Below are 14,462 nucleotides of genomic sequence, written 5' to 3' on the forward strand. Positions count from 1 at the left end.
GAATTCTGAAGAAGGGTCTAGGCCCGAAATGTCAGCCTTCCTGCTCCTCTGATGCTGCTTGGCCTGCGGTGTTCATCCAGCTCTACACCTTGTTATCTCAGATTCTCCAGCATCTGCAGTTCCTACTATCTCTGTCCATAGTGCTGCAGGTGTGGCATCATCAGTGTCCTGTAAAACTGAAGCATACCCTCCCTATGTTCTCCTTGCAATTAACTATAACTTTCTCTATTAGTTTTCCTAGTAACTTGCTGTACCTGCATAATAATCTTTTTGTGATTCATGCACTGTGACACCAATGTCTCTCAGCAAACTCTCAACATTTAGATAATTTTTAAAAAATTCTTCCTGCCAAAATTAACACTATCATTTTCCTACATCGTACTCCATTTGCCAGATCTTTGTCCATTCATTTAACTGATCTATAGTCTCTTAACATTAACTCTGTTTCTGTCTCTACAGGTGCTGCCAGACCCTGCTGAGTTTCTCCACCATTCTCTATGCTTGTTTCAGATTTCCAACACCAGCAGTATCCTCCTTTTACAAGAAATGAAACAAATTGTTTTAACTTGTCTTCTCTTGTTGACCTGAATTAGCTCTTGGTCCGCAGTAATTTAAACTGCTCATTGTGGTGTTTAAGTCTGTGACCTCACTTTGCCTGTTTCTGTAACCACCTACAGTCTGGTCCACCTGCCTCTGACCCCTTTACCCCACAATTACCCTCTGTGCCATCAGCTATTTGAAGTTCTGGAATAGTTTTCTCCAAATTCTATCTCCTGCTTTAAGATTCTCCTTAAGCTCATCTCTTTAACTGTGTGGTTTCAGTTGCCCTGTGCTAATATTTCCTTTAGCTCTGTTTCTACTTTTATTCAATTGTGGCACTGCAACATCACTTTCCCCATTAAAGTTGAGGTGTAAATATTGGAAGTGGTGGTGGTTTCATCAAGTTTGCCAAACCACAGATGACATTCGGTAAAGACATGTTTTGTTCCCTCCTGCAGGCTACAGAAGAAATGATCAACCAAACTGTTAACAGACTTTGTTATAGAAACAAGGTGATCCTAGCCCCTATGGTGCGTGTTGGTACCTTACCGATGAGATTACTGGCACTAGATTATGGAGCAGATATTGTATACTGTGAGGTAAGGAAAGGCTTGTGTATCATTCCTGGAGTATGCTAACTGGGTATTATTGACAGTACACTGGCAATATGGTATGAAGTTTAATAGAGTGGATGTCCAAAGAGACTTGGCTTCAGGCACATGGATTTCTTTTTTAAATGTCACAAACAGGTTCAGAAAATATCAAGAAAGCTCATGGAATGCTGGCCTTCATATCGAGAGGACTGGAGTACAAGGATGCAGAAGTTATCCTGCAGTTATACAAAACTCAGGTCAGACCCTACTTGGAGTACTATAAGCAGATCAAGGCACAACATCTTAGGAAGGTACACTGGCCTTGGAGGGAGTGCAACATAGGCTCACGAGAATGCTATACACGCCAAGGATTAAGTTATGAGGAGAGATGAAAGAAATAGGGCTTGTTTTCTCTTTAATTTAGAAGGTTAGGGGTGATCTGATTGAACTTATAAAGATATTAACCAGGAAAGACAGGGTCGATAAAGATAAAATATTCCCACTGGTTGGGGATTCTAGAACTAGGTGATGTAGTCTGAGAATTGGGCCAAACTATTCAGCAGAAATGTTAGGAAGCACTTCTACACACAGGGTGGTAAACTTTTGGACCTCTTCTCCACAGTGGATGCTAGATCACTTGTTAATTTTAACTCTGAGATAGATAGATTTTCGTTAAGCAAAAATCTTAAGGGATGTGGGCCAAAGGCAGATATATGATGTTAGGCCACAGATCAGCTACAATCTCATTGAATGATGGAACAGGCTTGAAGGATTGAATGACCTATTGCTGTTCCTGTGGTGTATGGTTGGAACATTTAGCATTGTGAGATTTGTAAAAAGTACCTGCCATGTTTTCTCCATTGGAAGCAACAATTCTTACTCTAATTGTGAGTTACTATCTTCAATGAGCATTTAAAGCACGTACCAACAGACATCTTGTCATTGTGACAAATGATAAACTGGAGCGGATGAGAATGTTATCCAGGCTGTAAATCTAATATCGCTTGGTGATTGCTGAGAAACTACCAAAAGTGGTCAGTAGGCATCTGTGAAGAACAAAGGCAAGTCGTGACATTTGACTGTTGAGCCTACGATAGAACAGGAAACTTATCTTTTCTCTACAGATGCTGCCTCGCCATTTCTGGACGTCCCTGAAGTTGTTGGTTTAATAGTGCTTCTGTAGAAACTATAATCTAAACCTGAAAGTTGTGGTCAGTGAGCTGGTTTAATTGAACGGGTTATTTTCTGGATGTTTGAGGATTCTGAATAAAAACCTGCTTAGGGAGAATAATATTCAGGTGGAAATGATGCAGTAAACCCTGGGAAACTGGGTCTGTGAAGGATTGGTTGGTGGATTTCACACATACACTATGACATTTTTCCTATCCTGCCACCAAATACAAAAGCTTTTTTATACTTGAAAAGAATTACTGAGCTTCAAAGGTATTGTCATGATGTCTTATTAATGTGGGCAGATTTTGATGCTAAAACAATTGTCCATGCTGCTACAGACTTGTCATGGTTTAAATTCTCCAGTTAGAGAATTTGCAGCTAACTGTAATGACAAGTCAATCTGAATTCCGGATCTATCATTTTTCCTTCAGATGCTGATTGACCAGTTGTACATCACCACTTTTATAATCGGTTTTAAAGTGATATGCACCTGCTCACTGCTCTCTGAATCCATCTTTCACTCTTCGTTGCTCATTTGCATGCTTTCTTTCTCAAAGTTGTCACTCACTCTTTCTCACTTACCTTCTCTCTCTCTTTATCTCTCCCCTGTGCACTTCTTCATTTTCTATAACCCCTATTTTGTATTTTTTTCTCTCTCCCTCTTTCTCCCTGTTTTAATCCTCTTTCACTAATTTTGTAAAATCCACTATTTTCAGCCATTTGTGGAATTAGAAGCAGGAGTGTTTCAACAGTTTGACTGTTAATCATCTTACTATTTCAATCGTTACAAAACTCTATATGCATTCCCCCCTTTTCGTAAGTTGTCCTTGGCCCTTGCATTGGAGTTTATGCTATGCTCCACTGGGTCTCTGGGGAGAATTTGGCTGCAGTAAATTGTGTAAGTTTTGAAACCTGGACCCAGGGGAAATCTGAGATTTTGTTTAGACTTTTTCAAATTGGAATGAAAGTTGCAGAAGTAAAAGAATATTTTTGACACTTAAGCGTCTGGAATTTAGTCTTGCTGAAAATATGTTTTCTTTCTTACTTATTGACAAAGCCAAACTGACAGAACAAAAATAATGAAGGGTGTGTTGTATCGGGGCATCATATAGGTCGTGAGAAGGAGAAGACACGTGGGAAAGGGGACAGAGTCTCTTAAAGGAACAAAGATGGCTACTGATCTGTGTGTCCTGCTCCAGCCAGGTTGCCTAAAAACCAGAGTTAGAACTGGGAAACCAAAATGGAACAGGCAAAATTTGGAGGCTTCAATACCTCCCTGCCTCTTACAACACTGTCAACTTACGTTAAATTACAGTATGCACCTGCAAATTGCTTCATTGGCAGTGGTGCAAGCTGTAATAGTACCAAATTATGGACCTCAATTTAATAAGAATTGATTAGACTTGTAGCAGTTTGCAGACCTGGATGATACAGTTCAAGTTCCAAGGCTTTGACCTATTCTATTGTCACGTGGAAAATTTCTGTCAGTCCTTGTGTTTAACCCCATTTGAAACTTCAGGTCTGATTGAAAGAGTGACAGCGATAATCTGAGGTAATGCTGGTTAATGCAAAAGTACGTGAGGAAAATATAGAAATGCATGGATTGGGACAGGATATTAATGGGTACTGTATTTAAATCTGCAAGTGATGATATAAGTACTTTCAAACCATTTCATTATTGCCTACTTCGTAAAAGTCACTTAACTGGTTGGTTTTACAGTGCAGAAGCAGATACTTGAGGGCATTTTGTGGATAAACATTTACGATTTAAATCTGGCACTAATATTTCTTACCTGCTTTCATAGAACATAGAACAGTACAGCACAGTACAGGCCCTTCAGCCCACGATGTTGTGCCGACCTATTATCCTACTAAGATCAGTCTACCCTGCGTACCCTACATTTTACTATCCTCCATGTGCCCATCCAAGAGTTGCTCAAATGTCTCTAAAGTATCTGACTCCACTACCACTGCTGGCAGCGCATTCCACAAGCCCACTTTTGTTTTCAACCAACGCACCTCCAGTTAACTGACTGTACATGAAGCATTTAAAGATATTGGAGAAATATCATTGCAATGTGACAATGAGAGTTTCAATTCATGAGTGAATTCCATGACCAAAAGATTTCTACTTGAACCTTCATCTTTTTATAATATCTCAGTGCTTCATGCAGAGTCAGTTCGTTGGAGGTACCTTGATTGAAAGGAAATATATGACATATTTGTACCAGATTTAAATTCTACATGCTGATCTTTGAAGTGTTCTAAAGCACCTCCTGTTATGCTGCGTAATCCAATATTTTCATGTATTTTCTGTATCCTGTGAGTTCGGTTAATTAATTGTTCAATGTGTTGATGTGATTGTGAGTTGTGGCTCCACAGAATGTGTCGACCTCAAAGTGTGATTTTTTATAAGCCTTGATGTTTTCAATAGTTGGTGATTTTTTTTTTTTTTAATTGCCCCAAACTAAACCCATTCAATTGATTCTGCCTGGTTTATAATAAAGAGCAAAGCTTTGTAATGTGATGCTGCAAAGAAAGGATGTAGAGCATCACAGTCATGTTCAACATGCAGAAGTCTGGCAGGAGATTCGATAAATTCTCAACGTCGTCTTTCTTTTTTTTTTGGTACATTTTCATGTCCCTGAGCAGAATTGAGCTGCATTAATAGTACACGAGTAGACAGTTCCGCTCCTCATGCCTCGGACACAGTTTAATCAAATCATAGTTGATCAGTATTTTAACTCCACTTACTTGTAAGTTAGGGATATGCAACAATGGATAAAGCTTAGTGGACTGAAGATAAGCTTGGCCTTTGGGAAAAGTGACAATAAGTCAATGATGACTGCAGTGAACTTGAGTTTTAGTGTCCTGTATTGGAGCTGTCAAAGAGAAGACATGTACCAGGAATAAGATAACACAGTGTGGAGCTGGATGAACATAGCAGGCTAGGCAGCATCAGAGGAGCAGGAAAGCTGACGTTTCAGGTCGGGTGTTATCTCAGACTCCAGCATCGGTAGTTCTTACTATCTCTACATGTATCAGGGCTACTCCCTTTGAAGTTGAAGAGCTCCTATGGACGTTTGGGTGGTAGGTAACATAGTCAATCTGATCCAACCTTTTGCAAGATTAAAATCTTTTGCTTTTGGTCAGGATCAGGGTGTCGCAAGGACAGTTGCTGACAGACGTTTTGTACGTTTCAGATGCGTGACTAGAAGAAACAGCTCAGTATAACGAGGATCAATTAAAACTGCATCCCCTAAAGTGAGAATTGGGGGAAGGGGAGGTGCTCGACATTGCACGTTTGTCAGCATTGAGAAGTAATGCGGATTTTCAGAAGGCTTTTGGAAAGGGAATTTGGTAAAAAAAATTAAAGCGTGTAGGATTGGGTAATATGCTAGTATGGATTAAGGATTGATTAACAGCCAGAAAGCAGATGGTAGGAACGAATGGGTCATTTTCAGGTTGGCAGGCTATGACCAGTGGGGCACTGCAAGGATCATTGTCTGGGCTCAACCTTTTTCAAAATCAAAATCAATGATTTGGATGTGGGCACCAATTACAAATTTCCAAGTCTACAATTGATGGAAAACTTGGTGGCAATGTGAGTTGTAAGGAGGATAGAAAGAGGTTTCATGGGGACTTGGGCAGACTGAGTGAGTGGGCAAGATCATGGCAAATGGAGTACAATGTGGATGAGTGAGAGGTTTTGGTGGGAAGGCAAAGGTGCAGTGTATTTCTTAAATCATGAGAGATTGGGAAGTGTTAATGTCCAAAGGAGCCTACATGTTCTTGTTCATAACCTTGTTAAATGCTTACATGCAATGCAGCAAGCATTTAGAAGACATGGTATGTTAGCCTTTTGCAAGATTTGAGTATTGGAGTGGAGAAGTCTTGTTTCAAATGTATAGAACACTGGTAAGACTACACCGAGAGTACTGTATGCAGTTCTGGTCCCTTGCCAAAGGAAGGATATGCTTGCCATAGAGGGAGTAGAGCAGAGGTTCACCAAACTGATTCCTGGATGGCAGGACAGTCCTATAAGGATAGATTGAGGAGACTGGGCCTGTATTCTTTGGAATTTAGAAAACTGAGAGGAAATTGTCATAGAAAATTTGTAAACGGATAGACAGGGTACATGCAGAAACAATGTTTCTCCTGGCTATGGCTCTAGAAGCAGGAAAGACAGTCTCAGAATAAAAGATAAGTCGTATAGGACTTGGATGAGGAGGAGCCACTTCAGTTCAGGGGATGGTTAGTCTTTGGAATTCTCGACCTTAGACGATTGTGGCAGTCCAATCACAAAGTAAGTTCAAGGAAGTGATTGAAAGATTTGATGACATTCGAGATGTGGCAACAGTCAGGAAAATGGTGTGGATTTGGCTGGTCAGCCATGGTCTAGAACGGTGGAGCAGAAGCTGAATGGCCTGCTCATTGCTGCTACTTTCTTTTGGACTTGCAGGATATTTTGTAACTGGAGAAACACCTTTGTGATCTTTGGATCAATATTATCTCCGAGCTGAATAAAACTGATAAGTCTGTACCTGCTAATGTGTGAAAAGGCTCATCCCCTGAAGGAGTTGAGCTGACAGGAAGTTGATTGACTATCTGGAGTCACAGTTAGTGGGGAAAGTGCTTTAAGTTTGCAATTTCTAACGTGCAAAAATGAATCACTGTGGTTTTCTCTTACATAGCGATAATTATCAGTAGGTAGTAGTTCTCTTCTTCAGCCTGGGCCCTCTCCCAATCATTCGGATTGTGCTTCTCCCAGAAGAACATAGAAAGCATAATGGTGCACTGTTGTCCTACTTGACCAAAGCTGTTGCCTTTCTTGGGCCACGAAGCTCTCGTCTTTAACAGGCAGTCCCTGGGTTGTGAAGAGATTCTGTTCTCAAGTCCGTTTTCAAGTCGATTTGCATACAAATTGGAACACGATGCAGACGATAGCAAATAGCTTTCGTAAATACAGGAAATAGATGTATGTCAAATCTTTTAAAATTACAACCCTGTATTGGATAGTATTCATAAGTACAAGTGCCCCTTGTCGTTTATCATCCGCTCCCCGACCCCCCTCACCCCCGCCCCCGGCTGCTGCCACCCCCACTGTGACCTCCTCAGAAAGCTGGGAGAAAATGGAAGGAAAACTTTTTTTTTTATATCCGCTTGAAGTGGCCTAGAAGCATTTCCATTTGACACAGATCATAAATTCCATAATTGCCTGATTCCTTGTCACTCTAAATTGCAGACTGTTTGGTCTTTGGCCGTTCATCTCTGTGCAGGCCCTCAGTGGCAGTGTGGGTCTGGGCCCCTCTGACAGGTGGGTATGTATTCCCAGTACAGACCCATCCAGGTTCAAGAGCAACAAGAACCCTGAGCCTCCTCAGTTGGAGTGTCAGCTGGAGAAGTGAATACTAAGTGGTGTGTTCTGAGGGCTGGGACCTGCACTCACCTGGTTAGAGCCCAGTCGTGGAATCTCCTCCGACACTGGATCTAATTTCTGCCACGCATGTTCTGTGTACTCACCGTGTTTCCAGTCAAGCCTACCTTACTGTGACTTGGCTGCCTCCTGCCACCCTCCCCCAGGAAAAGGACTCTGCATTTCTCATTCACTGCCTCAAGGATGACATCTAGGTCTGAATCTGGATATCCTGTTGTTTTTCACAGTAATGGTAACGGCAGTTGCTATGAATCAGGCTTATATTTGCTCCCATCCAAATTGGTCACCCAACTTCCCTTTACTCATTACCAGGAGGGGGTAGGGGACCAAGAAACATCCTTTTTCTTGCCCATGGAAGGGAAATTTTGCCCATAATCTCTGCAGTGTCAAGCCTCTGGATCCTTTACTGTGCTGACAGGTTCTAGGATGGCCTGTCACATTTGGTCTGAGTTCTACCTAATATGTGGGGAACAAAGGAGCCACCGTAATGTGTGTAGTGTTAAAGGTGCCTCACGAGGAAGAAAGTTGGAGGCTTCATGAGCAGAATGGCAACTTACCATACTGTATTATTCTGAGAATTTGCTGAATTAATAAATTCCAGAGTTTTATTTGCATGCATGACCAATTGCCCAATTACAGTAACAAAATATAAACAATTTCTGTTATTTGCATCAATATTGTTACAATCACCTTAGAGGCTGATTTAACTTTAAAGAAGTTAAATTTGAATTTCCGGTGGATGGCTGAAGGAATCACACATGATTTCACTTTTTAAGACTTTTACTGCAACACAAAACTAAAAGGAATGTGCAAGCACTTGTGTCTATATATGAATTAGGAGCAGAAGTAGACTGCTTAATCCCTCAAGCTTGCTCAACCATTCAATAAAATTGTAGCTGATCTGATTACACCACCTTCCTGTCTACTCCCAATGACTTTATAATCCCTTGCTTATCATCTGTCTACTTCTGCCTTAAAAGTATTCAAAGACTCTGCTCCCACTGTATTTTGAGCAAGACCATAACAAAGTCTCTGAGCCCTCTGTGAGGGGAAAAAAATTTCATCTTGATTTTAAACATGCAACCTTTTAATTTTAAACAGTGACATCAAGTTCTGGATTCTCTTAGAAAAGGAAGTATCCTTTCCATATCCACACTGTCAATCCCCACTCAGGCCATGCATTTTATTCAATTTTCCATTTGCTCCTCTAAATTCCAGTGGATATGTGCTGGCAAAACATTGGTTAAGTAGGCAACTTGGATTTTCTCATTTAACTTTTAAAACCACATTAAATCACCTAATATTGATGGTTATAGTTTACTCCCTCCTCTATAAGTAGACTGTTCATTTCTTCCAGATCTAATACAAAATGATTATTGGCTCCTTAGGGTTTGCTTCCTTTTCTCCTTTCGCGGTTAGGTAGTTCTAATCCCCAAAATGTCTAGTTACAGTGAGCTTTACCCTGCACGTTCTTTTCTCTAGCCTCTGCAAGGTGAATCTTCCAGTCTCATTCAAATTCTCCCAAATATGGTCTCTTCAATCCAAACATAAGCGGTCAACTGCATTCTTCCATGATGAACCGTAGATGTGGTCTCTCGCACGCTCTCGTTCTTGGACTCTCAAATTGAGCCAGTTTGTGAGGTTCAGTGAGATTTTTGGAAAATGTACCTTTGTAAGCCAATCCTGCAATGGCTTCTTATCTAATCTATCTCTTTCCATATCCTCTACTGTAAGCCCATATCCATGGGAGATTAAATCACACAGGCCTTGTATACAGATAGACAAAGTAATTGCTTATGATTTAAACTCCCAAATATTTTCTATATTGAAATTAAATAGAATGTATTCTAGGTCCACACCTAGCTGCAGCAGTTTACAAAGTTGAGCAGCATTTCCTCCTTGCTGGCCATCAGAATCTTCTGCTGTCTGAATATCCTAATCATTCATTTGTAAGGAAGCCTGCCTTCCTCTGTCCTCTTGCGAATGATGCCATGCAACACAAAAAATCCCTACGGTGTGGAAGCAGGCCCTTCAACCCAACAAGCCCACACCAACTCTCAGACCATCCCACCCAGACCCATCCCCCTATTACCCACCTAATCTACTCATCCTTGAACACAATGGGCAATTTAGCATGGCCAATCCACCTAGCTTGCAAATCATCGGACTGTGGGAGGAAACCCATGCAGACATGGGGAGAATGTGCAAACTCCAGACAGCCAGTTGCCTGAGGGTGGAGTTGAACCTGGGCCCCTGGCACTGTGAGGCAGCAGTGCTAACCACTAAGCTACCGGGCTGCCATTGACCTTGTATCTTGGAAAGAATGCTAATTAGTTATCTCTGACCAACGCTCCCTTTTGCTTTAGAAGTCAATGATGGCTTAAAGCGTAACTGTGTACATCCCAATCGCAAGAACACCTTTCTGGCAGCCTCCTTGTCTTTTTGTGGTTAACTCAGAGCCTGCTACCATTGTTTCACTGAGATAATCACACATACAAACACTGTGGGATCTTCTTTAACCGTTAACAATCAAACCACCTGGATTCACCGTCAGGCAGACTTGTACAACAGGGCACATAACCCTTCTGTTAACTCTAAATTTAAAGTTGCATGGCCAAAAATATGATATAAACTTCAATTACCACAAGCCTTTGTGAATGTTATTTCCTGTAGCAATGCCTCAGTTTGCTGATGGGAAGAGTTATCCCACAAAGGCCAGATGTGATTTAAAGAACACACCAGCAATTTTGGAATGCAAAATACTGGCATCGTATCATTCATTCTGGAGAAAAAAAATCTGGAATCTATGATTTTGTGACATTTGAATTCAAGTTACAGTGGCTATTTAAAGTACATGTGATATTTTGCTTTTAGTCTTGAAGTGCTCCTCACCCATTCCATCCAAAAGAGAGACTTTTAACAGCAACATTGGGATTAATGAACTTTCGGCAATTCCACTATCTTTGTCCTGCTGTTTTCACTTATCAACGCAGTTAGAAGTTATGCGTGTGCTTCTGCAAATACCAGTGAAGGCTGCATTCGCAGTAAACCTTCTTATTGGCTTTTAACCACCGAATTCAGGGAAAGAACTTATTCTGCACACATTCGGGCAACATTCTGACATCATGCTCCTCCACTGGGGACACTCCCTGCCAGTTATGCATATTGAAAACATGGACAGGTTCTGTGCCAGCTGTTGGTTTGAAAGTCTTACTCCCCTGAATTTAGCTGACACTGACTCCTCACCCAGCAGAATATTTTGTCCGGTTTTGAGTTGGAAAATTTGCAGGCGAAATTGGCCCAATGTGTTCTAGTAACTTGCAGCAAGAAAGGGGGAGGGCTCCCATGCTGTCCCCACAACACAGCTTTATGAGAGGAAGGATTAACCATTTCCACTGAAAGGTTGGCCAGAGTGATTATTCAGGGGATGGTGGGATGAACCACCTTGTTTTAGAGTGGGACTTCTACCCACATCTGGAAGGAAGCCTTGCCTTGGAGAGCTCCCAACCGATTTGCTTGACTGGGCAACTCTGCACTCAAGCCTATTCCAGGATCACTACTGGGACCAGTCAAAGGAGATGAAGATCCCTAGGTCTCCAGCTTTAACGTACTCCAGTGATTTTGCTACAGCCTGCTTGACAGATCCCACCCAGTAGGGATGGGAGACACGGACGAAGGGTCTTAATGAGGTGGTTCAATCTTGGAGGAGGTGCCTGCAAAGACCTTCCTGCAGTGACACCTGTTAGGCTCCTTCCTAACTATTATGGCCAAGGCTGGAAGAGTGCACTACACTACTCCATGGTCACTGCGTAAAATGAAAGTACTTTTCTCAGTTACCAAGTTGACAAATTAATACCTTTCTCTCTGTTGAGTTCTAAACAACGAGATCTATCAATCAGGTTTCTTAAAAAACACAATTATGGATTTAATTATCAACACAAAACTTAACCAATTATTGCATTTTTAGTGAAAACCAGACTTGGTCAGTAATGTAGAAGTAGAAATGATTGTTTGTTTAAATATTCTCAAAACAGACACAAATATGGGTCCTCAGCCCCCTACTGTACTCCCTTTACACCTACGACTGTGTTGCCACGTTCCGAACGAACGCCATCTACAAGTTCGCTGACGACATCACTGTAATGGGACGGATATCTAACAACGACGAGTCAAACTAGAGAAGGGAGATGGAGGGCTTGGTGATGTGGTGCAATGAAAACAATCTGTCTCTCAATATCGGCAAAACTAAAGAACTGGTCATTGATTTCAGAAAGAAGGGAAGAAAACATGCCCCCATCTACATTAACGGAACTGAGGTTGAGAGGGTGAAGAGCATCAGGCTCCTCAGAGTGACGATAACTGACAACCTGTCTGAGACTTCCCATGTAGATGCGATGGTCAATAAGGCACAACAGCGCCTCTTCTTCCTCAGGCGGCTCAGGAAATTTGGCATGTCGATGAAGTTCCTCACCAACTTCTACAGATGCACCATTGAAAGCATATTGTCTGGGTGCATAACAGCCTTGTATGGCAACTGCTCTGCCCAGGTCTGTAAGAAACTACAGAAGGTTGTGTGTACAGCCCAGACCATCACGGAAGCCAACCTTCCATCTGTGGGCTCCATTTACATGGCTCGCTGCTATGGAAAGGCAGCCAACATCATCAAAAACCCGTCACACCCCAGTAATGATCTCCTACAACCTCTTCTGGCAGGCAGAAGATACAGAAGCCTGAACACGCACCAGCAGGTTCAGGAACAGCTCCTTCCTGGCCATTATCAGACTGTTGAATGGACTCACTAGCCTTAAATAATGCTGATCTTGCTAATGTTGATCTCACCTAGCACACTGTCTGTGCATTGTAACCTATATGCCTCTGTCTAAGTCTTTTAGATCTGTACATTCTTTGCTTACAATGCTCTGCCTATACCACTCGTAAACAAAGCTTTTCACTGTATTTTGGTACACGTGACAATCAATCAATCAATCAACCAACCTGGTCAGTCTTCAGGAAAAGAGAAAAGAATGCATTTCTCTCGAGCAAGTGACTTTCAAAACAACAAGCTGTTTTGGCCAAAGACAAAAGAATCAATTGCAATATTTTTCAAAGTCTGTTGCTCTGATGTTCTGCCATGTCTGGTCATGGATCATTGTCTCTGCAGTCTTACAGACACAACTTGTTCAAGAAATATAATCCTTCAATAGCTGTTCCAAAAAAAAAAAGTTTCCACCCTGAACTCAACAAGAGGGTCATCTTTCTACAAATAAGAGAGAGCAACTTGGCAACTGATTCTAAACAAATGTTCTTCCGATTCAGCCTGCTTAGATAGCTGCTTGATTTTTATCTGGTTCAGTTGGAGGAAAGCCTGCTAAGGACCATCTGTGTTTAAGACAACGCCCAGCAGGCATCTGTGGTAAAGCTAGTGCTTATCATTAGTCTTTCCAGGAAGCCTTCTTAAAAAAGCTCCAATGTACATAGTGAACTTTCAATAATCTCTTTTAAAGAAACCACTCCAGCTTTTTTCACACAACTTAAAATAAATGCATTTTGTGCAATGTTTCAAAACTTAGGTCTTCAAAGAAATTTGAATCCTCAACTGCTCCTCATATGACAAGCTCTTCATCCCTGGGATCATTCTTATAAACCTCCTCTGGACCCCGTCTAATACCAGTACATTTTCCCTTAGATATGGAACCCAAAACTGCTCACAGTATTCCAAATGTGGTCTCAGCAGTACATCTCTGCTGTTGACTTCTTTGTATTCTAGCCCTCTTGAAGTGAATGCTAACATTATTCTTTCAGAATTCAAGGCCTGATGAAGAAAGGAGAAAAGGTCATGGTGGCTAAATCATTGAACTAGTAATTTTGAGTATTATGATCCCTGTTGTTCCTACTGGACAAGTCAGATCCCAGACTGAAACCTGGGTTGATAGATTTTTACAAATTTAATATGGTGTTGTTTTGCTGAAATATAAGCAAACAATGCTTCAGATTTGGTTTTAGCAGTAAAATGGAGTTTTTACGTAAAATAAATGATGATAAATTAGAACAAACCCAGCTATTTACATTTAATATCATTTGAGAGATTTCAAAACACACAGCAAAATACAATCCCAACGATTCTCAACGCCATCACTCTTCACCACTCAAATACTAGACAGAGAAAGTTCCCTTTTCTATCACATCTATAGGTTTGAGCTCCTATTTTCTTTTGGTTCCTAGTCTTGAGAGCTTGATGGTCTTTTCCTTGATTATTCACACAACTATGCTTAACTTTCTCAGCTTTAAATACCCCTTCATGTTTCAAACCAAACACTTCTGGTCTGGAATTCTCAAATTTATACTGAGATAATCTTTATGCTAATCATTCTGTACAAACTCCTTTCTCTTGCATTTAACTCCAGTTAGATCTTATATGAAATGCCCCCAAATGTTTTCCAATCTATTCTTTTTCTCAGCAATAATCAGTTCTTGATTCTTCTTAAACCAAAAGCAAGCTAATGCCTTTCAATATTTACTCTTTCTGATTGTAAAACACTCCCAATGCAAGCAAATTCCCACCATCACACCAGGAGGGTACTCAGTCAGTTGCTCTCTAACATTAACAACCTGAAGACCTGTGGATGCTGTAAATCAGGAACAAAAACAAAGTTGCTGGAAAAGCTCAGCAGGTCTGGCAGCATCTGTGAAGGAAAAAACAGAGTTAACGTTTCGGGTCC

General features: G+C 41.2%; 1 protein-coding gene across 6 annotated transcripts in view; it reads left to right on the forward strand.

Annotated features, from left to right (window-relative positions):
- dus2 (dihydrouridine synthase 2) overlaps positions 1-14,462 on the forward strand; it is an 86,258-nt gene that overhangs the window by 3,663 nt on the left and 68,133 nt on the right. For 5 of the 6 annotated variants that reach the window (XM_020537199.2, XM_048605682.1, XM_048605679.1 and 2 more), the window contains exon 2: positions 999-1,139. The exons of the other annotated variant lie outside the window; for it this stretch is intronic. In XM_020537199.2, coding sequence (XP_020392788.2) covers positions 999-1,139 — 141 coding nt within the window. The remainder of the gene's footprint in view (positions 1-998; positions 1,140-14,462) is intronic. 6 annotated transcript variants of the gene reach the window in all.

Source organism: Rhincodon typus, chromosome 15 (assembly GCF_021869965.1).
Source record: "Rhincodon typus isolate 14 chromosome 15, sRhiTyp1.1, whole genome shotgun sequence".
NCBI lineage: Eukaryota > Metazoa > Chordata > Chondrichthyes > Orectolobiformes > Rhincodontidae > Rhincodon > Rhincodon typus.